Source organism: Callorhinus ursinus, unplaced genomic scaffold, assembly GCF_003265705.2.
Source record: "Callorhinus ursinus isolate GAN/ISIS: 27379988/994484 unplaced genomic scaffold, GSC_fseal_2.0 scaffold3, whole genome shotgun sequence".
In the NCBI taxonomy this organism is placed as follows: Eukaryota; Metazoa; Chordata; class Mammalia; order Carnivora; family Otariidae; genus Callorhinus; species Callorhinus ursinus.
In genome coordinates, this window is record NW_027397065.1 from 62,438,374 (window position 1) to 62,455,781 (window position 17,408).

At 37.3% G+C, this 17,408-nt stretch overlaps 1 protein-coding gene across 2 annotated transcripts in view; it reads left to right on the forward strand.

The window, feature by feature from the left end:
* The window catches only part of FYB1 (FYN binding protein 1), a 155,059-nt gene that overhangs the window by 119,805 nt on the left and 17,846 nt on the right, over positions 1-17,408 (forward strand). The window contains exons 6-13 of one of the 2 annotated variants that reach the window (XM_025867365.2): positions 259-293; positions 1,255-1,375; positions 5,483-5,642; positions 6,152-6,296; positions 11,154-11,176; positions 12,416-12,482; positions 13,445-13,582; positions 15,025-15,050. In XM_025867365.2, the coding sequence (XP_025723150.1) occupies positions 259-293; positions 1,255-1,375; positions 5,483-5,642; positions 6,152-6,296; positions 11,154-11,176; positions 12,416-12,482; positions 13,445-13,582; positions 15,025-15,050 (715 nt within the window). The remainder of the gene's footprint in view (positions 1-258; positions 294-1,254; positions 1,376-5,482; positions 5,643-6,151; positions 6,297-11,153; positions 11,177-12,415; positions 12,483-13,444; positions 13,583-15,024; positions 15,051-17,408) is intronic. The other variant, XM_025867366.1, reaches the window with a different exon arrangement.

Below are 17,408 nucleotides of genomic sequence, written 5' to 3' on the forward strand. Positions count from 1 at the left end.
TCACAGGACTTTTGTAGCACTGCACATAAACTTAAGTCTGGCTAGACATCTGAATTACATAGCGGAATATAAAAAAAGATCTTTCTGTGCTTACTCTTCCAGTCTATCTCTTGCAAGAAAAAAAAAATATTTTAAACAAGACAAGTTTACATACACTTAAATTTATGCTTGTTTTGCTAAGTATTTGATCAATGTAATATGTGTATGTTCCCTTTTTGAGTAATTAATATTAATTATTATTAATGTTTTCCTTGACAGGAACAAGACAGTGAAGGAGAAACATATGAAGACATGTATGAGTTACATTTCTTTTTACCATGATTTCATCCCTCTAAAATGAATATTATGATTTCTATGAGGGAGAATGGATGGATATTCAACATTAAGGGGGAAAAGTTTTATTGTTCAAATGACTGACATATAATGATAACCTTTATTTCAATACAAAGGAGTAAAGATTCTTTCTTTATTTGTCTAAGAATTTTATGGAGGACTCTTAAAAATGTTCTTCTGTGAGAGGCCAGCGACCCACAGCTACTGCGGCCGGGAATCACTGAGCCAGGAATCTGTACTTCTTGTTCTCATTGTGTCCTTGGGCAAATGAATTTATCTTTATGTTACAAGTTCCCCGCCTAGACAGTGATTCCCCTCACAAGGGTGCTATGAGAAATAATTTACCACAGCACCAGATGGCAAAGTTTCAACCTGCTAAAGCAGAAAGATGTTAAAAATAGCTCCAAAATGGGTTTCTGGATAGACCAGGACTAACAAATTTCTTGGAAAGTGAGGGAAAGGAGAAATAAATGTTAATTTGTTTTTTCTTTTTTTGATTCAAATATCTTAATTTTCTCTACCTGCTTCTTGTACAACCAATTCTGACAACAGTTTTTGAACTAAGGTTTGCATGTATGTGCATGTTCATGCCCTGTACGTGTGAGTGCATGCAAGAGAGAGAGAGAGAAAGATTGTATTCATGCCGCCGATATGCCACAAGAACAGGGCCTTTATAAGCAGTGTCTCCCACTGGCTAGCACAGGTTGTGAGGGGAAGCAGAGCCTTTGGAAAGTATCCTCATTTGTATGCCTCCTACTGGATTTAAGAACGATCTCACACACCCAGGAATTTTGACAACCCTTGGTTTTTTACCTTCATCTCTACAGTCAGATACTGTTTTCTGTTGTGGGTAGAAACCTCTAAGTATATGAGCTGTAACATATCAGTGCTTGCAAACAACCTAACAATTTGTATCCACAGAGAAGCATCCAAAGAAAGAGAGAAAAAAAAGGAAAAGGAGGAAAAGAAGAGATTAGAGTTGGAGAAAAAGGAACAGAAAGAGCGAGAAAAGAAAGAACAAGAAATAAAGAAGAAATTTAAAGTAAGAGCTTGCTTGCTGATGGGTAAAAAAAAAAAGATCTCTTTTTATAACTTTCACACAAAAGGGGCACCATTCTTTTTTTTTAATTTGTTTATTGTTATGTTAATCACCATATATTACATCATTAGTTTTTGATGTAGTGTTCCATGATTCATTGTTTGTGCATAACACCCAGTGCTCCATGCAGAATGTGCCCTCTTTAATACCCATCACCAGGATAACCCATCCCCCTACCCTCCTCCCCTCTAGAACCCTCAGTTTGTTTTTCAGAGTCCATCATCTCTCATGGTTCCTCTCCCCCTCTGACTTACTCCCCTTCATTCTTCCTCTCCTGTTATCTTCTTCTTTTTCTTTTTTCTTAAAATATGTTGCGTTATTTGTTTCAGAAGTACAGATCTGTGATTCAACAGTCTTGCACAATTCACAGTGCTCACCGTAGCACATACCTTCCCCAATGTCTATCACCCAGCCACGCCATCCCTCCCACCCCCAACCACTCCAGTAACACTCAGTTTGTTTCCTGAGATTAAGAATTCCTCATATCAGTGAGGTCATATGATACATGTCTTTCTCTGATTGACTTATTTCACTCAGCATAACACCCTCCAGTTCCACCCACGTCGTTGCAAATGGCAAGATCTCGTTCCTTTTGATGGCTGCATAATATTCCATTGTGTATATATACCACATCTTCTTTATCCATTCATCTGTCGATGGACATCTTGGCTCTTTCCACAGTTTGGCTATTGTGGACATTGCTGCTATAAACATTGGGGTGCACGTACCCCTTCGGGTCCCTACATTTGTATCTTTGTGGTAAATACCCAGTAGTGCAATTGCTGGATCGAATGGTAGCTCTAATTTCAACTGTTTGAGGAACCTCCATACTGTTTTCCAGAGTGGTTGCACCAGCTTGCATAAAAGGGGCACCATTCTTAAAAACTTACATGGTGGGAGAATTACTTAATTGTTGTTTCCTAAAAAAGTAACTACCTTCATAACAGTAATTATTTTGCCCAATATACTCCCTTATCCCTGCACTAAAAATGTAATATGATAAAGTCCAAACAAAATATGGGCAGCTTAGAATTAGTGAGCACCTAGGAAATTTTATGGTGATTGAGTGAATGAATACTCAGTTGCTCAAACCCATCTTGTCTTTCATCATTTCACATTTGATCTTAACCGGCTTATACTATGAGTGTGGAGCACACACGCAGATATGCCTGTGGCATGTGTCACAATGGTGCAAGGGACACAAATGTCTCTGGATGACCCAGACCTGTCTCAGAATAAAGTTGCTATGAACTACTCTAACTGCTGTTGTCTAGACCTGACATATTTTTGCCTTTATTTTTAGCTTATGTACATGTTGACTTCTGACACCCACTCTTTCTCATCCCTCTTTTTCAACCTGGATTTCTGACCTCTCTCTTCTCTGGTCTCTGATTTCTAATTGTATGACTCCTATTACTACCCCCAGTGCTACACTGGCAGGCTAGCCTCTCTTGATTACACCATCTTTGATGGCATGGCCCATCTGGCACAGGTCTGGTGTGTTAGCTGTATTTAAGGTGATGATATGAATTACAGAACTATTCTTCACTATAAAAAGTATTCATGTCAAGATTCCTTTAAACATTTAATTCCTCTGGAACATTTAATATATGGTTTGAGTTATAAAAATTTGATTTCTACATAACTCCCCAGTATAGTTATTGTACTAAAACAAAGCTTCAACAGTATGGTGCTGGAAAAAACATAAAGCTTTGAGTCAATTGGACAGACGTGGATTTAAATTCCAACTGCCCGTATGAGTTATGTGATTGTGGGCATATTATTAAACTTCTCTAAACCTCAGATTCTTATTCTTTTTTTTTTTCATTTTTGGTTTTTGTTCTCTAAAGTGAGAATAAATGATACCTCTCCTGAAAGTTTGTTGTGGAATTAATTAAAATAATGTACATAAGACACTGTACCTGCTAAGGTTCTCATTAAATTTTGGAAAAAGCTTACTATATAATATATAGAGAGAGTATAAGCTTATATATATATAAGTATATATATAAGTAAAATTAAGATTAAAGCATGACTGTTTTACTCATACAGATGTATGGGTACCAATGTTCATATTTTTCAAGTGGCAAATATGAAAATTAACTTCTTTTTTTTCTAAGATTTTATTTATTTATTTGAGAGAGAGAGAATGAGAGATAGAGAGCACGAGAGGGAAGAGGGTCAGAGGGAGAAGCACACTCCCTGCCGAGCAGGGAGCCCGATGCGGGACTCGATCCTGGGACTCCAGGATCATGACCTGAGCCAAAGGCAGTCGCTTAACCAACTGAGCCACCCAAGCACCCAAAAAATTAATTTCTTAAACAAAAGTTTTCATAACACGTTTTATGAAGGGACTTTATAATTTTGAAGGAATTAGGTGAAGTTTCTTTCTGTGTTTCTTTTGGAGGAATCAATTTTTCATTGTTTTATTCTTTCATTCAAATAATATTTTTTAGTAAGAAAAAAATAGGGTATGGAAATCTTACCACTAAATATGAACTCAAAGTTTGTAAAAACTAGGACTTCACAAGCTGTATTCCCTCCACAAAAATGTTAAAAGATGTTACAATTAAAGAAATTAAATAAATGTGAGACCTTACAATAGCACCATATTTCATTAAATCTATGACATAAAACATTTCACATTTTCAAATTCTGAAAGTCAGATGCATCTTAACATCATTGGCATATCATAATTTAAATTAAGCTGTTTCTCTCTTAGTGGTACATAATGGATGATATGTCACAATTCATAACATCATGAGTTCAATAAAATGAGAGAGAACTTCAAAAAAAACCACAATGCATATTTGCATATCAAAAGATCCAAGAAATTATGTTGAAAAAGATACAAATTTAGGATTAGGCAATTAGGAGTTCAGGATTCATGTTCTCAACTAGATTACAGTAGTTCCTGTTACTCACAGGTGATACATTCCCAGACCCCCAGTGGGTGCCTGAAAACACGGATAGTACTGAATGCTCTATATACTGTTTTTTCCTTTACATATATACCTATATCAAGTTTAATTTATAAATTAGGCACAGTAAGAGACTAACAATAACTAATAATAAAATAGAACAATTGTAGCACTATATTATAATAAAAGTTATTGAATGTGGTCTGTCACTCTCAAAATATCTTATTGTAGTGCACTCACCCATCTTATGATAATGTGAGATGATAAAATTCCTACATGGTGAGATGAAATGAGGTGAATGACTTAGGTATTGTGACATAGAATTAGGCTACTATTGCTCTAACAATAGGTCAGAAGGAGAATCATCTGTTTCTAGACCGCAGTTGACCACGGGTAGCTAAAACCCCAGAAAAATGTAACCACAGATAAGGGGGGAGTTCTGTATTCTCCTGCTGTGAAGAAACCACTGTACTATCCAGGATATTTATTTTCAAAACCTCATATACCATTTGTTTGCTATTTTTTTTTATTTACAAAGCTATTTCTAAAATGTTATCTTGCTTATAGCAGGTAATGTCTACTCTGAGTTTACAGATAGACAACACCACAAAGTTGGAAGAAAAAGAAAATGCTTTTCCCACAAGTACCACCCACCACCACCACCTTCCCTCCCCTTTGTTGTTTGAAGTCTGAAGAGAACCATCAGAATAACTACACAATTCGAAGATGGAAAAAAACCTCCACCTACCAAAGAGACCCAGCCTATCCCGTAAAAACCATAGCACCCAGCATGTATTGTCATACATAAGCGGTATTCAGTTATCAGTGGCTTCCTCTGCAAGCCTTTCACAGGCTCCTAAGGTCAACAGATCACTGCTACTCTCACTTGGACCCCAAGCACATGCTTACCTGTTCCTTGCTGTCCTGCCTCACCTCGGATTTTCCCCTCACCCCTCTTAGAAGAACACGCATCGTGCATGACAGTCATCCCCAGTTTCTAGCTCAAACCCATACATGTTGTAAATAGGCTGGTTGGCAAGTCGTGGACCTATCGTCTTTCAAAACTCGGGTCCTAAAAGATTTTCTGAATAGTAAGAAAGCCTGTTGTGATTATTGCCCCTCTTTGCAGCTAACAGGCCCTATTCAAGTCATCCATCAGGCAAAAGCTTGCTGTGATGTCAAAGGGGGAAAGAATGAACTGAGCTTCAAGCAAGGAGAGCAAATTGAAATAATCCGCATCACAGACAACCCTGAAGGAAAATGGCTGGGCAGAACGGCAAGGGGGTCATGTGAGTGCAAATTTTCCTATGACTTCAAAGTGCTGGGTTTTGGGTTTTTTTTAAGACAATATTAAATATGCAACTTCTCTTAAGTTAGGAGTAGTTAACAGAGAGGACAAAAATAGGAAAATTTAAAATGACAAGGATGGCTCCATCTTTACCTCATCTGCATTATTGTTTTAGCGGGGAGCAATGTAAATATTTATATTATTCCAGGGAGGAACAAAGGGCGTTGGGTTTCTCATTGATGTTAAACGGGGCGGGGGGTGGGGGGGATGAATCATGTGAGTCACTTTGGAATCTTGAAAATGGATTCTAAGCTTATGGCAAACCACAACGGCCTAAGACTTCAACAAAGTCCAGTCAAATGTGTCTACATCGGAAGTCTATGAATCAGAAGTGCATGCAAAGAAATGAAGGGAAATTTTAAAGAGCAAATTGCAATTGATATTTTATTTACAACTTTGAGATATTGAAACTACAGTTACCTGACCATAAATCATTCCTCCTGTTGGTAGACGGCTATATTAGAACAACTGCTGTCCAGATTGACTATGATTCTTTGAAACGGAAGAAAACATCTCTCAGTGCTCTTTCATCAAGAGCTATTGAAGATGACCAGGAGGTATATGATGATGTTGCAGAGCAGGATGATATTAGCAGGTATGTGCAAATACAAACTGTAAAGCAGATCAGACTGTCGTCTTGTCAGAGATTATATATATATATATTTTTTAAAGATTTTATTTATTTATTTGAGAGAGAGAGAGTGAGAGATAGAGAGCACGAGAGGGAAGAGGGTCAGAGGGAGAAGCAGACTCCCCGCCGAGCAGGGAGCCCGATGCGGGACTCGATCCCGGGACTCCAGGATCACGACCTGAGCCGAAGGCAGTTGCTTAACCAACTAAGCCACCCAGGCGCCCAAGATTATATATTTTAAGATCCTAGAATTTTACTTTCCGTGTTTCCGACTGCTCACTATCACTAAATTACCGTTTACAATTACAGATACTTCAGTGTGGGTGAAAGGTCACTTGAAACTCCATAGTCTTTTATTTCACTCTTCAGCTGTGGGTATCAAATACTACTTAAAAAAATAATAGGCCATTTGCCAGGTCTTGCCAAATGCATTGTCATTCAGAAACAAAGTTTTCTAATATTCGTTCTGATTTGAACTTAGGGCTATACCTAAAGTAAATATGATTTTGCAAAATATGGAGCATGAGATATAAAATTCAGCTCTAAAAATATAAAAATTTTTGCTCTAAAATCTCTGAATCTAAATATATTTGTTGTTCTTTTTTTTTTTTAAGATTTTATTTATACATTTGACAGAGAGAGACACAGCGAGAGAGGGAACACAAGCAGGGGGAGTGGGAGAGGGAGAAGCAGGCTTCCCGCTGAGCAGGGAGCCCGATGTGGGGCTCAATCCCAGGACCCTGGGATCATGACCTGAGCCGAAGGCAGACGCTTAACGACTGAGCCACCCAGGCGCCCCTTTGTTGTTCTTATTTGAAAAGATAACAGAAAGAAGATTGCTTTTTTTTTAAGATTTTATTTATTTATTTGAGAGAGAGATAGTGACAGAGACAGCAAGAGAGAGCACAAGCTGGGACAAGAGGGAGGGGCAGGCTTCCCGCGGAGCAGGGAGCCCGATGTGGGGCTTGATCCCAGGACCCTGGGACCATGACCTGACCTGGAGGCAGATGCTTAGCTGACTGAGCCACCCAGGTGCCCCAGAAGATTGCTTTTTAATAAAACTCTACTTTGCTTTTAAAAGTAAAAGCTCAATTCACTATGACCCCTGGGAATCAACGAGGGGTCCAATTTTATTTCCATGGCCCATTCATTCCACTAGATTGGAATGATTCTCCCGGTAGGAGTCACAGGAACACCTTCCCGGGGTGGAGGAACAGAACACGACGTCCTTTCTGGGAGGAGGCAGGAGAGGAGAGGCACCATCTTCTCCCGTGTACCTTTCCTTCTCATCTTTCCCTTCTCAGTCTTCTGCTTCCTTTCTCCATCCCTCCTTTTCTATCTCTTTTTTCCAGCTCTGACCTTCCTGGTCCCTTCTGCCCCTTTTTGCTTTTCCATTTTCCTTCTCCTTTCATTCCTTCCTTCCTTCCTCCAATATCTCCCTTTGTGGGTAAAGCCATACCCCTTCAAGTTGAAGGAAAAGAGCATGAAAATCTCCAGCCCAGTTAGGAATTCTTGTTTTCCTGTGCCCTTGTTGTAGAATTGGAAAACATCCACTCTATGATCTCAAAACATACAGTCTGTGCTGGATCTTCACTGGGGTAAAAATGGGGTCTGCGTCCTTCATAACTCACATTTCAAAGAAAAAAAAAATTGCTTCAATTATCAAACATTTTAAAAATGTAAAATGATCAAAATAGTAATATACTTATAAAATGTATGAAGAATGCCGTTTCCTTCCCATAGCTGTTCACTTCATGTCATCAGTTAAACTTGCTGTGTTGCTTTCTGGCAGCTTTGTCTTTCTAAATAGCCCGCGATGCCTTCTTGTCATGTTTTGATATATGTTGCCTAATTTATGGCATATTTACCATAAATTATGCAACATATATCAAAATATGTAATGTATGCACCGGAGTTTACAGATCATAAATTGGCTTTAGTAATCAGAAACGCTCTCTGACCTGGTTTGGGAGTCTATAAATGCCAGTTTTGAGGTCAAAGTTTTAAAAGGCCGTATTCTGAGATTTACAGAATTTTCTGTACATGAGTATGTCATTCTGCCTATCTTCAGTGTATATACTTTATGCTTTATGTTTTATTTATTTTAAAAAATGCTTTTCTCTTCTTTTGAGATTAAAGAATTCCAGGAATATTAATTCATACATATGTATGATGCACGTACTCAGGAAAAAATAATAAATCCATGAAAAGGAATGATGTTCTTAAAATGAAGCATTATTTAATCATGATAGGCAACTATTTCCCCAAACGAATACTATTACCTTTTCCACTGTATGGAGTCCATAGATACTGCAACTCTAGAAGACATGCTGTAATTAGTAAGCATGTAGCAGAAAAAGAACCTATTTAAGGAAATGGAGTTGGAGGAGGTGTACGGTTTTCACGCTCAATATCTCAAACAAACCCAGCGCCACAATAGTTACTAGCATGTATGTCACCCTTATGCATAGTTAATAAGAAAATGAAAGAAGAGACAATGAAAACACAAGTTTGATGTTGGGTTTGTTTTGGTTTTGGTTTTTTTGGTTTTTTGTTTTTTTGAAGCTACAGCTGCCGCCGGGAGAGATCCCACAACAGAACAGGCTTTGTCCTTAGTAGAACAAGGGAAGATGCTGAGTGCAGCCGGCAGCTTGCCCTGGCAAGAGTAGGAGGAAGCACCATCTTCTCCTTCCCCTTCTCTAGATGCCTCCTGGGCCCTCGCATGCTTCACCTGCTCTTTCCTGATCGCTCCAAGGGTAGCGGGAGCTGCCTGCACTTCAGCTTCTGTGAGCTGACAGGAGGCTTAAAAGCACAGGTCCTGCCAGCTATCCTTCTCCCTTTTTTTTTCCACTAAAGCAATTTCTGTAATAAATATGAGACGTTGAAGAAAAGGAAATTATACATGCAAGTACTTCATCACATAACAAACTTTGCTTCTCTGCAGGGTCCTCAAACTTCTTCCTTCCATCTTTTCCTTCCTTTCTCTTTTCTGGCACATTCCTCTCCTTATCTCCACTTCATCTGGTAAATGCTTTGTATTCCAAATAGACTATTTATAAGAAGTTGAAGAATTGCTCTAAAAATAAAATAATGTGTGGCAGCTTTGGTCCTGATCATTAAAACTCCGTTCTTGGGGAATTGGTATGAGAATCTCCAAGAATCTCCAAGATGACATGTATTTGCCAAGAATGGCAGCCCACCAAAATTGCAATTTTTCACATGATTCTAACTGCTTGCTTCACGCTCACAGGGAAGTGTCAGACAAAATGAATGTGAAAACAGTATGTAAGCAAGTGGAGAATATACTTAAACTTCATCAAAAATCAATTCCTTATTTACATATTAGGACATTTATAGCATGTTTTTCTACAAAGTTCCATTAACAAGGTATGTTTTATTTCTAAATTAACTGTAGATCTGTGTCAGACCCATTCAAGGTTGAGGAATCAGATATGAGTGTATAATTAATACTGCATGACTGTAATATCAGACCAATATCTGTTGCCGGCAGATTATCCAAAGGGCAAAAATGGTGGTTTCAAGGGGTGCAGTGAAGTGAAGACAAAACAACACTATAGAGGAAGGAAGGACGTTGAGGTTCTTATGTCAGCTCTTCTGTTAATTAAAAGTGGGTTTGGTCAAGTCACTTCATTTCTCAGAGCCTCAGTTTCCTTTCTGCAAAATGAGGGGATTAAAACTGACTTCTGAGATTTTCCCAGTTCTCACAATCTACTCTTCTTTTGCTCTAGCAGAGCTCACATTTTAGTGAAAGACACAGGCAAGAAAACAGACGATTATAAAATAGGGAAAATAAAGAACGTTAGAGAAATAAATAAGAAATACAAGCAATATAGATTTAGAAAATTGAGGGCCACACTATTTACAATAATAAGAATAAAATTTCGGGGCACCTGGTTGGCTCAGTCGGTTAAGCATCCAACTCTTGATTTGGCTCAGGTCATGATCTCAGGGTCAGAAGATTGAGCCCCCACATCAGGCTCTGTGCTGGGTGTGGAGCCTGCTTAAGTTTCTCCCCCTCTCTCTCCCTGCCCCCCCCATGCTCTCTCTCTGTCTCTCAAATAAAGATATCTTTTTTTAAAAAAAGAGTAAGATTTCAACTTTCTAGAAATTCTCTCCTTAAAAAAGAATATAATGCAACTGGACTAAGATAAAATGCTGTGGCTATAACATATTAAAAGAGAATTGGGGGCATCTGGGCGGTTCAGTCATTTGAGCATCTGCCTTCGGGTCAGGTTGTGATCTCAGGGTCCTGGGAAGGAGCCCCGCATCGGGCTCCCTGTTCAGTGGGGAGTTTGCTTCTCCCTCTCCCTCTACCCCTCCTCCCCCGCTCCTGCTCTTTCTCTCTCAAATAAATAAATAAACAAACAAACAAACAAATAAATAAATAAAATCTTTTTAAAAAAAGATAATTGAATTTAATGTAATAATGGTTTTATATGACTTCTGGAATACTACTGTTGGTTGGTTGGTTGTTTTTCATAGATCTATGGAATGATGCAATAATGTATAACCTAAAAACTACCTCCCGGGAAATGTTAAAAGCAAACAGTAACATTGTTTTGAAAACTTTATGTAGTACTGACAATCACTGGATTCTTATTAGGTTTGTTTTGTTTTGTTTCTTGCCTTGTTTCTATTATGATAAGGAACAATGTTTCTTCTTCTTTACGTAGAACATCCTGATAACTTTGAACTGCAATGTTATTTCTCTTTTGCGTGACTGTTCAATATATGTACTTCTCTTCCTGATAGCTACATAACTCATACGCTAATTTAATTTGTTTATTATTTTTTCCCTAGCCACAGTCAGAGTGGAAGTGGAGGTAAGCCACACACTTTTATCAGCAGTTTCTTCGAGTTTTCACCATTTTTGTCTATATTAATGACAAAATGCTTTTGTTTGCAAGTAATGAGGAGGATCTTAATGTGGTACCACTGGACTGGGAGCCAATGACCTGGATTCTAGTCCTGCCCACTCAGTGACCCTAAACAAGTCACTTCTTTCTTCCAAGTTTGTTGTGGGTCATAGGGTGACACTATCTCCAGTGTGCCCAGGGCAATCTTGATTTATGCCAGTTGTCTGAGCACAATTATTAATAGCATCCCCCTTCACTTTTAGAAGTATCCTTATTTGGATAATTTATATGGTTACCTTAACTATGACTCCTAAAGACTCCTCATATTCTCATCACCAAGATAAAGGTATTTTACTAATAACTTTCAGTGCTAGAATTCTCATCCTAAAAGTCAGATTTCAAGTTCTTTGTACATATGTCTGCACAGAGGAGGTACTCAATAAACATTTGTAAATAAATATTTGTCCAATAGCAAGGATCCTGAGGGTTTACAACAAAGGGTTTAACTCTTAAAATATCACTTTCTTAAAAAGATTTTACTTATATATTTGTCAGAGAGAGACACAGCGAGAGAGGGAACACAAGCAGGGGGAGTAGAAGAGGGAGAAGCAGACTCCCGGCTGAGCAGGGAGCCCAATGCGGGGCTCGATCCCAGGACGCTGGGATCGGGACCTGAGCGGAAGGCAGACGCTTAATGACTGAACCACCCAGGCGCCCCTTAAAATATCACTTTGATTAAATGAATCAGAGCTACTGCCAAAATTCAAAAATTCACCTTTCATTCTGTTTTTCTTTGCTTATATCTTGATCAGTATCTTTTTCTGAATGTCCCCTCACTATTAATTAAATTTTTATCACCTCCTTTTTCCACAATATTTAACTCTATCACCATTCAGTTTTATTTTTTCTCATATTTATTCTCCCCTATTCCTTTTATCTCCAATGCATAGCGCCCTTTATCATCCTTCATATGTTTATTAAATTTCACCTCTAAGAATTCCTTTATAAATAATCAACAAAACAATTTACCTACTACCTATGTGAGAGTGGGAAAATAACATTACTTTTTAATTAAATGGTTAATAAGGAACAGGGACTTTTCTGGAGTTAAATAAGGCAGATTTATTATCAAATTTTGAGTGACTGTTACATGACCAAATTATAAAATTAACAGAAGATTCTTTCCCCCACACCATCCAAATGAAGGGATGTTCCCACCTCCCCCAGATGATGATATTTATGATGGGATCGAAGAGGAAGATGCTGATGATGGGTAAGAATAATCAGTGAACTGCTTTCTTGAAAATTTTTTACATACTGAAATTTAGTGTTGATTTTTGGTTAGAATAAAAAACAAAAAATAGTGCTCTTTATTACAACACCAATAATGACTTGAATGTTTAATTAATAGCAGAAGTAAGTCAGAAAGTATAATTGCACCACATTTCAAGTGAAGTGGTATATTATTTGGAAGAACCTCAACAACTTTGTCAAAAGCAGTGAAATGAAAAAGAATTATCTGTTACAGATTTTTTTTCAAACTTTTCCCAATCATTTATTTATCAATCAATAATCTCTGGAGAGTTTATCAGTTGCATGGTTATCCTCTGTATAATAATCATAGTTTTAGACAATCCAAATAAAATGAAACCTATGCTATTTTTGGCAAAACCAGTATTGAGGGGGCTGGGGTAACTGGGTGACAGGCATTAGGGAGGGCACGTGATGTAATGAGCACTGGCTGTTATATACAACTCATGAATCACTGAACTCTACCTCTGAAACTAATAATACACTGTATGTTAATTGAATTTAAATTTAAAAATAAAAATTAAACAAAATAGTATTGAATGCTTAATTCTCTGGTTGTTTAAACTTTTGTAATGACGTATTTTAAAATTTAAGATCTGTCATGTACTTAAGATCTGTCACATATTTTAAACATAAAATAATGCAAAATTGATGTTTAAAACTTAATTTTGACTTAGCTTGCTATTTTAAAACCAAGAGAAATTTCACTAAATAGAAAAAGTAACTTACCCACTACTTACCTAGTAGCAGCAGTATTCAAAGACCATGGCCTATAAACGTAAAAGCATCATCTTGTTGAATACAATGAGTAGCTTGCTGCCTGAATGATCAATGCAGTAAAACTATAAAAAATCTGAATGTCCACCCAACGTCTTCACATTCCACCAATGATTCCATTCTGATCAATGCCTGCATGCTCCTAAGCTCCACATTACAGGTTGAAGAGAAGAGTAATTCGTGGTCCTGGGGGATTTTGAAGATGCTAAAGGGAAAAGATGACAAAAAGAAAAGTATACGAGAGAAACCTAAAGTCCCTGAGTCAGACAATAATGAAGGTTCATCGTAAGAGTCAACCAACCAAATTCAGTGCACAATAACTACACTAATAATAATTTAATCAAGTGCTACTAATATTTTATAACCAATAACCACATTCTGACAGGCTTAAGTCACTTCAACATTATTTTCCATTAGTCATCTTAGCCTCATTTATGGTGTTACCCTTACACTCATGCATTTACATAAGAGGAACACAAAGTATTCAAAAATTGTCATATGGTTCAAAGATATATCTTGCCTTCCCTACAAACATGCACAGAGAACACACACATGCATACACAAACACACACCGTTACATACTCAAACACCCTGCATTTAGTAGAACTTTTTTTCACTGCAACATCATATCTAAAAGCTCACAATTCCAATGCCACATTTTATTATATAATATTTTATAGTGACTACCCTTCAAAATACACATTCTCTTTTAAAAATTAGCTTGCCAGAAATAAAGGACACAGTTTGGAATTTCTTTTCTCTAAATACAGTATTTAAAGTCTTTGTAACTCAATAGATTCTCATACTTCACTAAAGTCTTTATAAAATGTTAATTCCACATAGAATTCCTCATTTTAAGTCTTCTGTGAGACCTAAAACCAACACTTAGTAAGCAAGACACTCAAAATTGTAAGTAAACATAACAAATCCTCTTTTTTTTAACAAATCCTCTCTTGATGCACCATTATTCAAATGCAGACCTTACTTAGAAATAAAGGCAGAGATTATTTTTCCTGTTCCAATTGCACACCTCCTAATTTTGATTTTCAATCATTTGAACTAATGACCTCTCACACTTTAGTGTAACTGTGCACCATTCTTCTAGTGATGTGTGCTCGTGTTCAGAAAGTAATAAAAGCAAAGGTCCTTTTCTGTTGCAACTAAATGCCACTCAATCCTGATTTCAGATCACTTCTATTAATAAGTTCTCCCTCTCTAGTTTCAGTGGATATTCCTCTCATTCACCATTCTCCTGTCTGGGAAAACATGGTCATACAAAGAATCCTATGACCTTTATTCCTTTCAGCCCTCTATTTCTACTCTTTAAGTCAAATAAAAAGTTTTGACCTGAGCTATGCCAAAATGACTCCAAAACATTGAGTCCATTTAATTTATTCTGATGTGATAATATGCCCAAACCTCATAGAACAAATCTGAAAATATTGGTCCAATGGCTATGGGCAAAATAAACCACTGAATGCCTTGACTTTTGACTTTTTTGGCCACCACTGGAGTTCAAAAAAAAAAAAAAGGTCTTGTGAAATTCCAGATTGATGGGCAGAAACTGAGGTTCAGTGGAGAAATGGAGATGAGAAAGGAATGACCATCAACAGAATTAGGCTTCACAAGCCTCCAGGCTTACTTGTTCATGCCTCTCCTAAATAAAAGGGCTCAATTTCTGTGTTTATATTGGTCTGATTATAATTGTGTTCTCATTTTCTTTCCAGTTTCCCTTCTCCTCCTAAACAATCAGGTAAGTAATAAAAACTAATTATATATTTTATATCTCATTTCTTGCAGATGGGGTAGTGGGAAAGCGTTGGATATAGTCATGGTATCTGGATTGAAGTCCTGACTCGGAAAATAATAATTTGTGTAACCTTGTCAAGCAACTTCTCCTTGGGGGGGGGGGCACAGCTTCTCAACAGTTAAATAGTGGGAAGAGGAAAATTTTTAATATTGATGGTTTTATTTATTTTATTTATTCATTTGTCAGAGAGTGAGCACAAGTAGGGGGAGCTGTAGGCAGAGGGAGAGGGAGAAGCAGGCTTCCCGCGGAGCAGGGAGCCCGATGCGGGGCTCGATCCCAGGACCCTGGGACCATGACCTGAGCAGAAAGCAGACACTTAACGGACTGAGCCACCCAGTGTCCCTAATATTGATTGTTTTTAAACTGTTCACCCCATCATAGGGGTCACTATGGAGAAAGGAAGGAGTGGACAGGGATGGACACCAATATTTCTCATGTCTCCTCTACCCCAATTCAGTCAAGCCTGATACATTGGGCTAATGTATAAGGATTCCTAAAAATATATCAGATTATATGACACCAAGTCCCTTCTAAATCTAAATTTCTTTGATTTTTTAAATGTATAATTTTTATTGGTTTTGGAAATCTTTCCACTGCTAAATGTGAAACCATTTCTTCTTCGAACAATTTTGATCAGCTTATTTTTTTTTTTATCCCTGCTGAAACAGACCTTTCAAAGATTCTTCTTAAATTGACTTTGAACAAAATAAAATGTCTCACAGGAATATTCAGAGGTTTTCAAAAAGTTTGTCTGAATTTATAAATAAGTTGAAAGAGAAAACTAAACACACAGATAATCTATTTTTCCAGACTGTTTATCTGATTTCGTTTTCAGTTATCAGTTTGAAAATACATAAGGCACTAATTCAAATTAGTCAATAACTGATGAGTTTATATCTTAATCTATCATTTTCAAAAAGTATTCAAGAAATTTAGCTCCACAGAGGGTAAGTATAAAGTGAAACAAATGTGATCAGTTAAGTTAAAAAAAATTGGGTTTTTTGTTTTAATTTTGTTTTGTTCTCAAGTGTGTTTTAAGTACATGTGTATGGAATAGTAATTTTCCCATTCTGGAAACCAATGATATGTCATATTTTTTATAATAGTAATTATGGATTATTCACATAGCTGTGAAATTAATTACCTGAGTGGGGGGAGAATGCACACACACAGACACCCATGGAGGTAATATAAATACAGTATATGTGGGGCACCTGGGTGGCTCAGTCGTTAAGCATCTGCCTTCAGCTCAGGTCATGATCCCAGGGTCCTGGGATCGAGCCCCACATCGGGCTCCCTGCTCTGCAGGAAGCCTGCTTCTCCCTCTTCTATTCCTCCTGCTTGTGTTCCCTCTCTCCCTGTGTATCTCTCTGTCAAATAAAAATAAAATCTTTAAAAAAAATATAGTATATATATGTACTCTATACATATATACAGAGAGAGAGAGGAATTCTTAAAGGAAATTAAATCCTTGCCGCTGACAGAGAGCATCTAAACTTTCTATGATAATCATTCCTTAAAACATTTGTACTCTCTTCAGCTCATCTCTTCAGTTTAATTTGCTGTGGAGCAACTTAATAGGTACAGAGAGGGAGCAATCCTCCTGACTTTATTAACAAGAGGTCTAAATGGAAGAAAAGTATCTACAGATTGGAAAAGCCATTGACCCAGTTACGGGCACAGCCACTTTCCCACCAACACTGGTTCTCAATACCTGCTGGTATTGACCAGACATGTCTTATTAGTAGGAATATTCTTTCCATTTTAAGGTGGTACCACACCTAATACTACTATAAGTTAAAAATCAATGAGGGACAGATCAGTGACTAAAAGAGAATGATAGATAAGTAGAAAGATGATAGATGGATAGATAGATAGATAGATAGATAGATAGATAGATAGATAGATAGATGATAGATAGATAGGCAGACATAGACAAAGACATAGACATATAAATAAAATAATGTGTATTATCATAGCATCCCAAATCCCCTAAGAATCAATCTCTACTGCCTATTGCCAATGGCCAGTAATGTTGATTTGTTTGTCAGCAATCTACTAATCCTGCCATTCATCACATGCGTGGATCTTCAAATAATCTGTCACTGTTTGGGGGGATTTATCCTGATAATGCTAGTTACAATCACAGTCTCTGTTTTTTTTGGTTTTTTTGAGGGAAATTTAGCAGAAGCATCCAAGGAGAGAAAAGCCTCTCCCCTTCAAAGAACAGACAATGCTTCCAGGAGAAATGTATAGAGACCCCAGGAAAACTGATTTTGTTGTCCTCAAAACAATCTTTAT